The sequence below is a fragment of the Nelumbo nucifera genome, chromosome 5, assembly GCF_055504915.1.
Source record: "Nelumbo nucifera cultivar China Antique chromosome 5, China Antique-T2T, whole genome shotgun sequence".
In the NCBI taxonomy this organism is placed as follows: Eukaryota; Viridiplantae; Streptophyta; class Magnoliopsida; order Proteales; family Nelumbonaceae; genus Nelumbo; species Nelumbo nucifera.
In genome coordinates this window covers 28,649,736-28,662,810 of record NC_142653.1, presented here as the reverse complement: position 1 = coordinate 28,662,810, position 13,075 = coordinate 28,649,736, and the positions used below count along the sequence as shown (strand labels likewise).

Sequence of the window (13,075 nt, the reverse complement as noted above, 5' to 3'; positions counted from 1 at the left end):
CAGTTCGGTTAAAAAAACCCCATGGTTTATCCAATCGTGGGCACCCCTAGATTTTTCCGACTCGTCAACGGTAGGGGTGGATTCAAGCCGAACCGAGCTGAATAGTACCAGGCTCGAGCTCAACTCGGCTCAACTTGTTTTACATTTTATAAAAATATTTATTATAAATTTTATAAAAATAAAAATTATATATAAAAAATTATTTTATATTTAAAGATTAAGAATTATAATAATTAATAATTATAATATTTTTATTATATATATTATTTTCTATAATTTTATTATATGTATTATATGTTCAAGCCGATTCGCAACTTTCACGAACCGACCTCTAATAAATTCGAACTCGACTCGTTTATTATTCAAGCCATTAAATGACTAAAACCGAGCAGAACCGAACTCGATCATCTCTTATAAAAAGCTCGACTCGTTGTCACCCCTAATCAATAGTCAGCTCTATCCGTGTTTCATTATGAATCGGAAGGTTGTGTTGTTAGTTGCAACCAGCCAACTTAGTTCTGAAACCGGACATTTCACGAGAAGACGCCACAGCCGCACATCTCAAATTTGGTTTGATCCTATATCCGAATATTCCATATCTAATTGAAGTAGTCCGTACCCCATACGACAAAAAGATTCAAATGCAACGGTGATATTCGTGGTTGTATTTGATCATTTATAATGTGATGACACGTCACCTATTAGTGGAAAAAGGCCGCAGCCCAGAGTTTTTATTTTTTTAAACAACATACATATTAATTAACGGAGGTAAAGAAGACCCACATACATACGCTCCTGCTCGTAGAAATCTACTTTGTTCTATGATATTATTTAACTGAGGGGCGAGAGGGCAATACTGCTCAGTGATACGGCAATCGTCGAACTCGTTTTCATTCTCTTCCTAGTTTTCTTCTTCGTTCTCTGATCCTTTGGTCAATCTGATACGATCGAATCTTTCGATCCCTCGATTTCGACTGTTCTTTGTTTTATATTATTTCTATTTGCTTTTAGGTTTCGATTTTCAGAGGCATGGAGAATTCTAGGGAAGGTTGCGATGGAGCAAAGAAGAATGAAGAAAGCCCTAATTCTGTAACAGAAGCTGAGCCCGAATCAAATTTGGCTGCATCTCGGCAGACTTCAAGGACGCCGTTCACGAGCCTCAGCCAGGTCGATGCAGACCTCGCACTCGCTAGGACCCTACAAGAACAGGTATGGTCGACTCTTTTATTTATTTATTTTATCTAAATCAGAATCCGAATTTTTTTTTTTTTGTGGGGGGGGGGAGGTTTTTTGTATTCATCGCCTCTCTTCATTCTTTTAGTGGTTTGATTGCAAGTTATCTTTTAATTAATAGTTATTTGTTTTGGTTTGTTGTCGATTGTCTCTGATACTCATTCTATTTACGGTGGATTGACTTGCGTTTTCAATTGACTGGTGGTGGTTGGATATGATATAGGAACGGGCATATATGATGCTAAGAATGAATAGTGGTGAAGGGAGTGATTATGGAAGTTCGGAGAATGGAAGTTATGTCTATGAAGATGATGTTGATGATCAAAACGAGGAAGAGAATGCTGAGACTGATGCTGATGAAGATGCATTCGATGTCCATGCACGGGTTGATGCTGGGGATAACAATCAGGCTACTGAACTTGATCCATCGGCCTTTGACAGCGATGAGGCTTATGCTAGGGCTCTCCAAGAAGCTGAAATGGCCGTGCACTTGATGGCTCTTGCCGGAATTAATGACTGTGAGCGATTCTATTTTATCGCGTTACTCTTTGTGTCTTGCAATTGCAAGGTTCGTTAATTTTCACATAATTGTTGAAGCTTATATCAACGTTTATATGATCGTAGGGGAAGCAGAGGATAGTGAAGACCATGGCAGTAACTCTCAGGTGTATATTTATCTTCACGATTTAGCTTTTATCTTTTGTATCTTGAATGCCATTGTTAGAATGTTTGAGAGGTGAATAATCTTGATACTAGAAAACAGTTCATAGTTGAAACACCATTACTTCTAAATTGACTATTGTAATTATGACTCTCTTTTCATACCTTGAATCCATAATATCAGTCTTTAAAATTGCTGGTACATTTTATTCTGGTGTGTTTCCGTTGGCCATCTTCAGCACCTATTTCCCTTTACTTTTCATTCAACGAAAGTATGCTTTACCTTATTTGAAAAAAAGGGAAAATGTATTCCAGTTGCTTCTTACTTGTTTATAACTGTTTCTTGAGTTATAAGGAACTGAGTTTTGAGTATAGAAGCTCTTATGTGGAAGAAGCTATATTTAGTTCCCACAAATATATGTTTGTACAAAATTTGATGGTTTATGCTGAAAGCATTGGCCAATTAATATTGTTAAACGTGAATTACATTGTACACATTGCAAAGTGGATCCAACATATCAACCTAAAAAGGAAAAAGGTAAAAGAAAGAAAATGAAAGTCTTGGATCTGTCTGAACCTAGAAACAATAGATGGGGTGATTATTTAACTGTTTAACACTATTGCATTTGATGGTTTGCTCACTTTACACAGTATCCCTAATTAAAGGGAGCAACCTGGTTTGGGTTGGGTTGAGCATTTGTTAAATTGAGTGGACTTGAGCTTAAGCCTGAGCATGATCCCAACTTTGAGCCTGGTGTAGCTGAAATTCCCCAACTTGAAAAACCTGATTTTCACCTTATCTAAATTACTAAAATATTTTATCATCTTTGACTTTTATCAGCACAATCCCCATTTCATAGTATGATGGTGCTTATTCTTGAATAGTAACTCAAAAGTGAGAGATTTAATTTTCATGGGCAACAAGGTTTAAAGGTACTTCCTTTTTTCTTTGGGGGGGGGAGGTGATTAGATAAAAGAGCAAGAACATGGAAAGATTAAATATGGTGTGTGATGGTGATAGTGAACTGTGGTTGAATTGAATATCAAGGAAAAAGAAAGGATATAGTAGTAATAGATTGAAACATAACCTTTTTTTATTTATTATGCTTTGAAGTGCTAATATTAGCAAGTAGGATGTGTTCCAAGCTACTGCAATTCTTGGTTTCGAGCTATAGTTATGTCCATGCCTTCTAGTATGATATGTTGCTTACTATGATGTATGTCTGGGTGCAACCTATGATTCATTGCCATATCTTCTTTAGTTGTGCTTGGATGTAATCACGTATGAGTAGTAGAGACCATATACACATGTACCTTGTTAGTGTGTAGTGTGTATCTTTTATGGGAAGCAATAATTGTGTAATAATTTGATTGGAGTTGCATCAGTGATTCACTAATATATGTCAATTTCTTTCTTAGTAATTCATATAAGTGCTTCTAAATGTGCTTGTGCATTTGGAAGTTGTGCAATATCATATTGTTCAATATACTTTTCATTTTATTTTTTTATAATTTTTGGTTAAGAATATATTTTTATTGGAGAATCTAGCAATACTAGTAGTGCTAAAAATAACATTTGCCTTCATAGTGTTAGACCTATTAAAGTAAAAGAGGCATTAAATAAGATGAAGAAAGGAAAAGTGTTAGGACCCGATGGGATTCCAATAGAAGTGAAAAGGTATGGGAGAGTTAGGCTTGTTATGGCTAACTACACTATTTAATAAGTAGTGAAAGAAAGAAGATACTAGATGTTTGGAGAAATAACAACATGATGCTTATGTTTAAGAACAAATGTGATATACAAAGTTGTAATAGCTATCAGGGGATTACATTCATGAGCTACTATGGATCTTTGGGAAAGAATAGTTGAACAAAGATTATGACTTAGAATAAATTTATCAAAGAACCAATTTGGCTTTATGATAGGGACTAGGGAGATCAGCCATGGAATGTATTTTTCTTTTGAGATAATGGATGGAAAAAATTAGAGGGAAGAGGAAAGATCTTCATATGGTATTCATTGATATAGAAAAAGGCATATGATAGAGTTCGTAGAGAGATAATATTGTGGGTCTTAAAAAAGAAAGGGGTTCATAATAGGTATATAGACGTCATTAAGGATATGTATGAGGGGGCAACAACCAATATTAGAACACAAGTGGGAAAGATTATATTTTACAGTTATGATGGGTCTTCACTAAGGTTCAACACTTAGCCCTTGTTTATTTGCATTGTTCATAGATGAATTGACTAAACGCATTCAAGAGGAAGTTCCATGGTGCATGTTATTTGTGGATGATGTTGTTTTAATTGATGAAATTAATGAAAGAGTAAATGCATAATTAAGCTTATGGACAAATCCCTTAGAAACAAGAGATTTTAAAATAAGTAGGACTAAAATAGAGTATATGACATGCGATTTTAGTAATACTAGGACTTAGGAGTGTAAATCAGGATACACTTAGGATTGGAGACCAAAGTAATTCAATGTGACCATTTCTAGTGCACGGGTTCAAATAATTCATAACAAGGGAGAGATTGAGGCGAATATCACCTAAAGAATTAGAATAGGATGGGCAAGATGGAGGGGTGCATCTGGACTTACATGTAATATGTGAATACCACTCAGATTAAAACGGAAGTTCTGTAAAACTGTTAATCTGTTGTAAGGCCTGCTATGTTGTATGGAGTAGAGTGTTGGGCAGTCAAAAAACAACATGTCCAAAAAATGAATGTGGAAAAAATGTGAATCCTAAGAAGTATGAGTGGAAAACTAGAAAGGATTGGATTAGGAATGAAGTCATTCCTAGGAACCTATAAGTAGTTCCAATAGTTGATAAAATGAGAGAAAGTTGACTAAGACTGTAGAAGTGATTTGTTACAAGTTGAAGGGGTTAGAAGGGCTAGGGGTGACCAAAAAGGACATGGGTAGAAGTAGTAAGAAATTGTTTAATCACTAATAATATAATAGTGGATATGGCATTAAATAGAATGGATTGGTGAAACGGGATTCATGTATCTGACCTTATATAGTTGGGGTAAGGCATGGACAACGATGACGATGACGATATGTTTGTTAAAATCAGAATGGGCCTGGGCCTGATGCCCTGTCCTGTGCATATCCTTCAAGTCAGGTCCTGACTTGTGCCCCTATATGGTATGATGCTGCACTTAATCAAGTTACTTGTGTGCAAGCCCACATGCCACTAGGCTTGGCTTTTGGTATTTTTTTTATAAGTATGCTATTGTGTCATACTGAAAAAGTACCAAGTATTTCTTGAATTGTTAAAATACCAAGTAGGCAAAGTGGCTCGAAGATTTCCTATTATCCTCTTACGTTGTCATTTTCTTAAATTAAGGGTTCAATGCTTAACTACTCATAACAAGAAAAGAAAAATGTGGGCTCTATTGACAAAAAAAAGTGGGCTTGGTGTTATTCGTTGTCCCTTAAGTTCTATTGGATAGAACTTTAAAATGAAAAGAGATAAATACACGTGACAAGAAATCAATAAAATTCTGGAAAGACTTTGGTGGGGGGAATCTACCCTTGCTGCCTCCTTCCCTAGACTTTTTACCCTTACCCTTTACCAAGAAGCCACTATTTCTGCCTGCCTTCCAGACCAAATTGTTGAGAACACCCTAAACCTTTGACCCAGAATCCCCTAAGGGATTTGGAAATTGCTGAATTAATAACATTAATTCAGACCCTTAAAGAAGCTTACATCTCCCCCTCCAAGTCTGACACCCGAATCTGGACCTTGCACTCCACTGGCGAATTCTCTTCTAAGTCTATGTTCAAGGCTTTGATTACTGATGATCATCATCCCCCTTACCTGATCTGGTGCAGCCACATTCCCTCAAGAGTTTGTTTCTTTGTCTGGGAAGCTTGCCTCCAGAAAGTTAACACTTGTGATCTCTTGCAAAAAACGTTTTTGGGTAGACTGTCTATCTCCCCTCATGTTTGTTTTTTATGCCTCAGTGATGGAGAATCAACATATCACATTTTCCTTCACTGCAAATTCACCCAAAAGATATGGTTCCATTTTCTAAAAATGGCAGGTTACAGTTGGGCTATACCAAAGCATGTTAAGGACCTTCTACATTAGTGGCAAGGAACAAGTTTAAGTAAGAGGGGTAAAATTTACTGGCAATCAGGGTTACATGCAGTGCTGTGGGGTGTTTGGGATGAAAGAAATAAAAGACTTTTTGACAACAAATCAAGGCCCCTGGAGGAGTTAATTTCAGACATCTCTTACCTGTGCAACCTTTGGATGGTGAATTCAGATCTTTTCAGAGGAGTCTCAGTCAATGACCTCATTAGAGATTCTTACCTTTTCTTATTTCTCCCTCACCTCCATCAACCACCCTTGAGACTTCCTGAACCCATCAGTGAAGGTGTGATGATCTTAAACTTTGATGGAAGTGCTTTAGGTAATCCCGGATTAGCTGGTATTGGAGGATTATTAAGGGATGAAAGGGGAAACATCTGTTGGACTTTCAGCGGTCCAATTGGCGTGACAAATTCCACAAAGGCTGAAGTAATGGCTGCCCTCACAGGAATCAGAATAATAAAAAGTTTGGGAATTCAAAATATAACCATTACAGGTGATTCAGCAAATACTATAAAATGGTTAAGAGACAAAGAGGGGGGGACCTTGGAGATTATGTCACTATTTAGAAGAGGCCAGGGACTCTTTGGAATGCCTAAATGTAAAGTTAGTTTGGATTCCTAGGGAATACAATCATACAGCAAAAGGCTTAGCTAAATGTGGTGTGTTCTTAGAGCAACTATATAGCGACAAACTTCCTCCTTTGTAATTTGTAGGGGTTCTCCCCCTGCTTTGTACATATTCTCATGTACCTCTTTTTTTATAAATGAATCTTGGTTAACTTTTTTAAAAAACAAAATTGAATTTCTGAGACAACAAAAGCCAAAAAAAAGAAAAAACAAAGTAACACCTTGATCCCCATCAAGACCCTAGCCCTTTAAAAGACCCCACCCCAATAAGGTTCTTGTGATAGTAAGCCCTTCAAGAATCCTCTTCAGATTTGTCTTTAGGTAATGGAAAACTCTCTTCAAGGTCCTTAAACAAATTCTTCCTTGCCATTTCTTCCCCTCCTAACACACAGAGCCCTAAAACCTTGTTTACTTGAACTGCATTTTTCACTACCTTGTCCACGTCCAACTTCTCTTCTACCTTCCTAATCTATCTCCTTTCCCTCCTCCTCTTGCTCCTCATCAGAATTGTCATCCTCTGGGTCTTGTTAGATGACTTTATGTGACTTAGAGAAGTTTTGGAGGTCTTGTTACATGATTTTAGAAATTTCTTTATCATCAACAAACAGCAAAACTTTCTTAGGAAGTGGAAAAACACTTCACTCCATAAATGGTGAAGCAAGTGGTACAACAGTCTGATGCTGACATAAAGAAAAAACATTAATTTGTCACCTTGTTATAAATTCATCCTTGGGCATGATGCCCCCAAACCAATTTTTCTCAAGTTACCAACCCTTGCAAGAGCCTTGTCAATGTTGTTTGCCGTCATAGGTACTCATCTGAATGAGTAGTTCAGATTGGAAGCAACATGCATTTGCTATGAGCCAAAGATCCCATGTGTTTGCAATTTCATCGTGATGTCAACCTTTTATGTGAGAAAGGGGGACCACCCTCTAAGCCTAAGTATTCCTCAATGACCAATAGTGTACAAGTGTTGTGGGGGAAAGGTGAAATGAACCCTATTTATGGAGTGCAATAGAGAACCTAAGATTCGATGCGAACAATTAGTCGAAGGAGTGGAGCTTAGAGATGGTGGGTACACTCACTCTAATGGTGCACCTTTTCCATGATGTGTTAGTAAGTAAATGGGAACAATGACTCAAGCCTTTTTTTTTTTGATAAATATGACTTAAGCCATTATGTGTTGGCACTTTCCAAAAAGAAACTAGTTCTTCCTATTTGACCTGAAATTGATCGATCTAGCCATGAGCTTTGTGACCTAGATCTTTTTGTGGTACTCCAAGAATGCAGAATTGCAAATGGATCAAATATCAATCCAATTCGAATTCGATCCATTTGGATATATCCAATTTGATTTATATATATTATTTCATTTCTTACATATAAGTTAGCTGATGGGTATTCCTATTTATCTATAACCTATCACTTGTGAGTTATGACCATTGACTACTAACAACTGACTACCTAACCTATGGACTACTGACTACCCAATGACTCCTCTCCTTTCTAGATTCTAAATCTCTGTTGAATAACATGTCGACCTGCCCCATTGAAGACCCTCATTTCAGCTTCCTCTTGCCCAAGGGAAGACCGGAAGAGCATATCTTCCATGCAGGCTGGTTTTTATTATCCAACAAGCACACATTCCATGCACTCCGCTTGGCCATGGGAATCTATGTTTGTCCCTTTGGTTAAGATCTGATGATAGGGATAGCAGTTTTCCCTGTAAAACTGTGGTCCCACCTTGCCCTGAATGGGCTGGGTTTCCTCTGATCTTAAATGGGGATGGGGTGGGGATGGGGTTTTCATATAATTCTCCAAACTCGCCCCAAAACCGATGGTAAATTAGTAAAATATCCCTAGAATGATTTTTAAAATGTCTCTAAGTTTTCCTCAAAGTCCTAAAATCCTAGGACCCCATCATTCCATTTATTAAGTACCCCCAATTTGTCATAATCCAATACCTAAAATACCTCCAAATTCCCATAATCCTATTTGTAAAATATCCACAAATTAGATTATTTTTAGGTGGTTGCCTTGGGATGGGGAAAATTCAGAGATTCCCCGTCTCAGCCAACATCCATCAAAACTTTATGCAGCCCTATTCAGGTGGTTTCCAAGCTACCTCTATTTGTGCTCTTCTGGGAGAACGTGCTACCAATGCAATGAGGTAATTGCTTGTTGTGTTGCCCTCTCCAGTTTCTGGTATCATCTAAAAGAATCTAGGTTATGCTTAAGGATATTCCCATGTTAACCACCTCTTAGCCACCTCAGGGATTTACCCTTTAGGGGAAGATATTGTGGAATCCATTGGTATTTGCAGTGTGTTGGGTTGTTTTGAAAGAATGTAATTCCCACATGTCTGGGGAGAGGAAACATATAAACAGAAAAGGTAGTTTCGATCATGAAAATCCTCACTCTCTAAACATCTCTTCAGTGGTCTCTTCAAATGCAAATTTCTTTTGGCAATTAGTTGGTCTGAGATTCTTGTTCGGGATTGGTCTTTTGAAGTCACAGATTGCTTATTTAAATTGTTGAGAAAGTTGAAACTATGATGTGTGCATCATTGTGTACAACCTGGCCTAAAGGAATCCCTCTCATGCTTCCATTCTTTTTCTTTTTCTATTGAATAAGTTTGTGCAGTCAATAACTTAGGCACATTTATTTGCAAGTGGATGCATATGGTTCTGTTTTCTGTATTTGTGTTCTAGCAACTGGTCTCTTGATACATCTGAATGCTAGGGTGCTAGCATGGATAAAACTTTTTGGATGTCTGCTGAAAACATTTTCCACCTCTAAGCCCTGTTATAAGGTAGAGAAATTTTAAGACTTCATGCTTGTTGCCATTTGGTAACAACCTTATTATTTGATGAACAAGCATGGAAGTAGAGAAGAGGAAGAAATGTATGTGTACCTCTAGTTTGAATTTTCAACTGTGGATTCTTTTCTTAGTGTGAGATATTCTTCCCTTTGCTTGGTTGAAGTATTTGACTTCCTATTATGCATTCTGTATTTCATTTGCTTTCCAGGATACATGGGAGGAGGTTGATCCAGATGAACTATCATATGAGGTAGACTTAACTTTTTGATACTGGTGCTTTTGGTAGCTTATATTTCAGTTTATGTTATGGATGTTGTTATATGTTTACAGGAATTGCTTGCCTTGGGTGAGGTAGTTGGAACAGAGAGCCGTGGTCTTTCTGCAGATATGATTGCCTCGTTACCTTCAGTTAGTTACAACGCACAAAGCAACCAGGATGGAAGCACTGATCAGTAAGAACTTGCATCCTTCTTACTCTTAGATCATGCGTTCTAGTAATATGCTGATGGAGTTTGTGAATGCTTCTTTCAGGTGTGTTATTTGTCGGTTGGACTATGAGGATGGTGAGACCTTGACTGTTCTTTCATGCAAGCACTCATATCACTCTGAGTGCATTACTAACTGGCTTCAAATAAACAAGGCAAGCTTTTGAGTTCCATTCTGTTCCTTTCAGTGTACTTTTCATTATTTCATGGTCTGGGGTCCTTTTATTCTTTTTGGATAATTTACATCAATATTTATATATTGCTTAGATTTATCGTCTTCATCTTTCTAAATCATGGTCCTATGAACTTTCATTATAGTGGGATACATTGTGGCCTGTATCTTTTTGGATTCAACCATCTTCATGTACTTCTGTATTTCTTTTGATCAGTAACCTGAAAATCTTTATTAATGAAAAGGATGAAGAGACGGTAATGTAAAGAAAAGATTATGTCCATTTACAGAAGCCACTCTCCAATCTTCACACAAGAAACCCTCATTAAAGCTGGCCCCTTATATTTATCTTTTTCACTCTTTGGTAATTATGATGCTTCAAGAGTAGATGCCCCCAATATAACTTCTCTTTGAATTCCCTACCTGGCTAAACTATTAGCTGAATTTCCTTATCTCATAATCCAAATGAATGAGATGTTTACCTGGATGCCAGAGCTCATACTATTTTAATAAATAAATGTAATAATGACAACCTCTTTCGCTTTCAAGTTCCAGCATTTGAAATTACGGTGAGTGCATTAACCTTATTCCTTGCAGTAGAGCAAGAATTCCATGTACTTTTATATCTGGATTTCATGTTTAAGCTTTTTTTTTTTTTGCAATGCATTTACATCAAGAGTAGTTTCAACTGAGGTTTGAACCTTTTGGAGCTCAGGATAAAGTTATTTTTGTTGGAGAGGAGTTTCAATAATAGAAAACTGGCGGGGCTTGTTATCTGGCATTTCCATCCTGTTGGCATTTGATCTTCTTTGTCAAAATATTTGCCATCTGATTAACTTCTTGATTAAGACAAACTTTGGGCCTCTTTGGCAAGTTTTTTGGAAGATCTTTGAGGCTTTTCAAAGACCACTAGACCAAAAAAGTCTTTTTTCTGTTTGGCAACGAAAGACATGAATGAAGCCAGAAAAAAAACCACGTCATAGAAAGATCATGGAAGCCCAAAAGGCCAAAATCAGGAAGCCATCTTTCCGCACCTAAAATCTTTCGTTTAACAGCCTGGTAGACCATGGTAGACTAGGATATTTACCAAATGGTCTTGATCTTTAAAGACAAGACCCCAAAAGCTTTGTATGTCTTTTGGTCTTCTTGGCTGTCAAAAGATCTTCCTAGAAAGACTTGCTAAACGGCATCTTAATTGGGACTGTTATTGGCAACTGACTAGAACGCTTTCAGCATTCGGCAGAGGTGTAAAAGTTACTGTTTGACATTTATATTTTCCCTGTCATCCTTTCTCAGTAATTCCATTCTTTTTTTTTTGTTTTTATATTTTTTTATGGGTGTGGGTGGGTGGGTGGGTGGGTGGGGCTGTGGTGGAATGCCAAAGAGGTTGACAAGGACCATCTCTAAAAGGATTAGAAAAGAAAATTAATGGCAATCCATCCATGGATAGTTGTGTTCTTCAATGATGATGCTGACAAATTATTGGTATAATTGTAATCTGTTATCAACCAATGCCATAGCAGAACGTTGACACACTTTGTTGTGCTTCCAAGAAAGATCAACATCTCTATATTAAGCTACATAGCTTGGGCACTTTGACTTTGGGTGAATGGGGAAATTAGGGAATTGGAAACAATCTTCTAGAGAAGGTATTGACACACTAACAAATGTTTAATTGGTGCTTGTGCAGGTCTGCCCAGTGTGCAGTGCCGAGGTTTCTACTTCAGAAAGCAGATAAGGATGTTGGACGTTGTGGATCGCTTTTTATAAGTTTGCACAATATGCCTTAAGATGGATTGGAAGAAATAGAGGCCACAGCATTTGTTTTGGGTACCCTGTGCCTCTTTCTGAAAAATACATTATTTAAGCATGTTTGTATGTCGATTCTTTTTTTCTTACTGAATGGATTGGATGTTTTTTGAGTTATTCATCCTTGGCAATGCTTTGCACATACATGTCAGCTAAAGTTTCTTATGAAGATTATTCGTTGGTATTCTTCGGCACTGCCTCAAATATTTCGTTTTAATTTTCTTAAGCAATATTAGCAACACTGGTCCATTCTATCATGGAGCCCTTAATCACGAGAACAAAATGTAGAGATAACTTGTCATAGTAGAGGGCGTTATGGACGTATGGGCTTATGGCTTCATGGGTCATGAATCATGATGCCTCGCCATTTTGTGATTTAAGGGGATCTATGAGGATCAAAGCCTGAAGCTCTTGGAGGCATTGAGGTCTTGAGGTCTTGAGGTGTTCATCCAATCATTCTCTCTTCAGGCTATGAGCCTATGACTGGACTGGGGGGTTCAACTGGTGACCTGGTCGTCCGTTGAGCTTTTTGGGTCCCAGTTATTTTAATGGTTTTTAAGGACTGAATGATCTGACCGGCAGGTTGGTAGGTAAAAGTAAAAAGGGATTTTTACCGTTCAGTCCACCCCTAGCTGGAAAGTAAAATTATGGCCTAGTTTCTGGAAATTGGGGGTGGGTAAGTTGGAGGGTCTCGTGAAAAAGAAATAAATTTGTGGTATGTGATTAGACAATCATCGCTTTTTGAATAATACCCTCTAAACCAGTAAATCACTTAACCACTTGTGCTGAAAATTGTTAATACGCGATGGGACAAAGGGCACTTTTTTTTTTTTTGAATAAAATGGTCATTGTGCAATTTTACCTAGAAAATAAAAGAACAGCGATAAATAAATTTATTTGGGTAAATGTTTCACAAGAATGTTTGCTTGGATAAATGCATTTATCCACGAGATGCAAAGCACCTTCCACTCCCATGATAAGTACCGGAAACATAAAAAAAAGGTATTAAAATGAAAAAAAAGTGGATGTTGAAACTGACATGACATGGTTTGTGCTAAAAATACCTGGTGCAAGTATAATCAGTGGCTTCATTTTCGTCAGATTGTGATGGAATTGGTTTCAGTCAGAGAAAGGCCCGTTCGAACAGTGTTCAAACA

The 13,075-nt window shown here is 37.4% G+C and overlaps 1 protein-coding gene across 2 annotated transcripts; it reads left to right on the top strand.

The window, feature by feature from the left end:
• The first annotated feature begins 773 nt into the window (after window positions 1-773).
• On the top strand, window positions 774-12,122 carry LOC104600135 (E3 ubiquitin ligase BIG BROTHER-related). Of its 2 annotated transcripts, none has more exons than XM_010262978.3 (7): window positions 774-1,209; window positions 1,457-1,751; window positions 1,858-1,898; window positions 9,661-9,702; window positions 9,783-9,904; window positions 9,984-10,092; window positions 11,800-12,122. In XM_010262978.3, exons 1-7 carry the CDS (start codon window positions 1,030-1,032, stop codon window positions 11,845-11,847), a joined length of 837 nt encoding a protein of 278 aa, XP_010261280.1. In that variant the 5' UTR covers window positions 774-1,029; the 3' UTR covers window positions 11,848-12,122. The 2 variants fall into 2 exon arrangements, with proteins under 2 accessions (XP_010261280.1, XP_088744622.1); XM_088888496.1 differs by lacking the exon at window positions 11,800-12,122 and adding an exon at window positions 10,825-10,999.
• The last annotated feature ends 953 nt before the right edge of the window (window positions 12,123-13,075 follow it).

Bases quoted from the DNA above. Each gene is read 5' to 3' on its own strand.
- LOC104600135 (XM_010262978.3), top strand. From the start codon at position 1,030: ATGGAGAATTCTAGGGAAGGTTGCGATGGAGCAAAGAAGAATGAAGAA. The intron at 9,703-9,782 runs GTAGACTTAACT...ATATGTTTACAG, and splicing joins CAGATGAACTATCATATGAG to GAATTGCTTGCCTTGGGTGA. The intron at 10,093-11,799 runs GCAAGCTTTTGA...GTGCTTGTGCAG, and splicing joins ACTGGCTTCAAATAAACAAG to GTCTGCCCAGTGTGCAGTGC.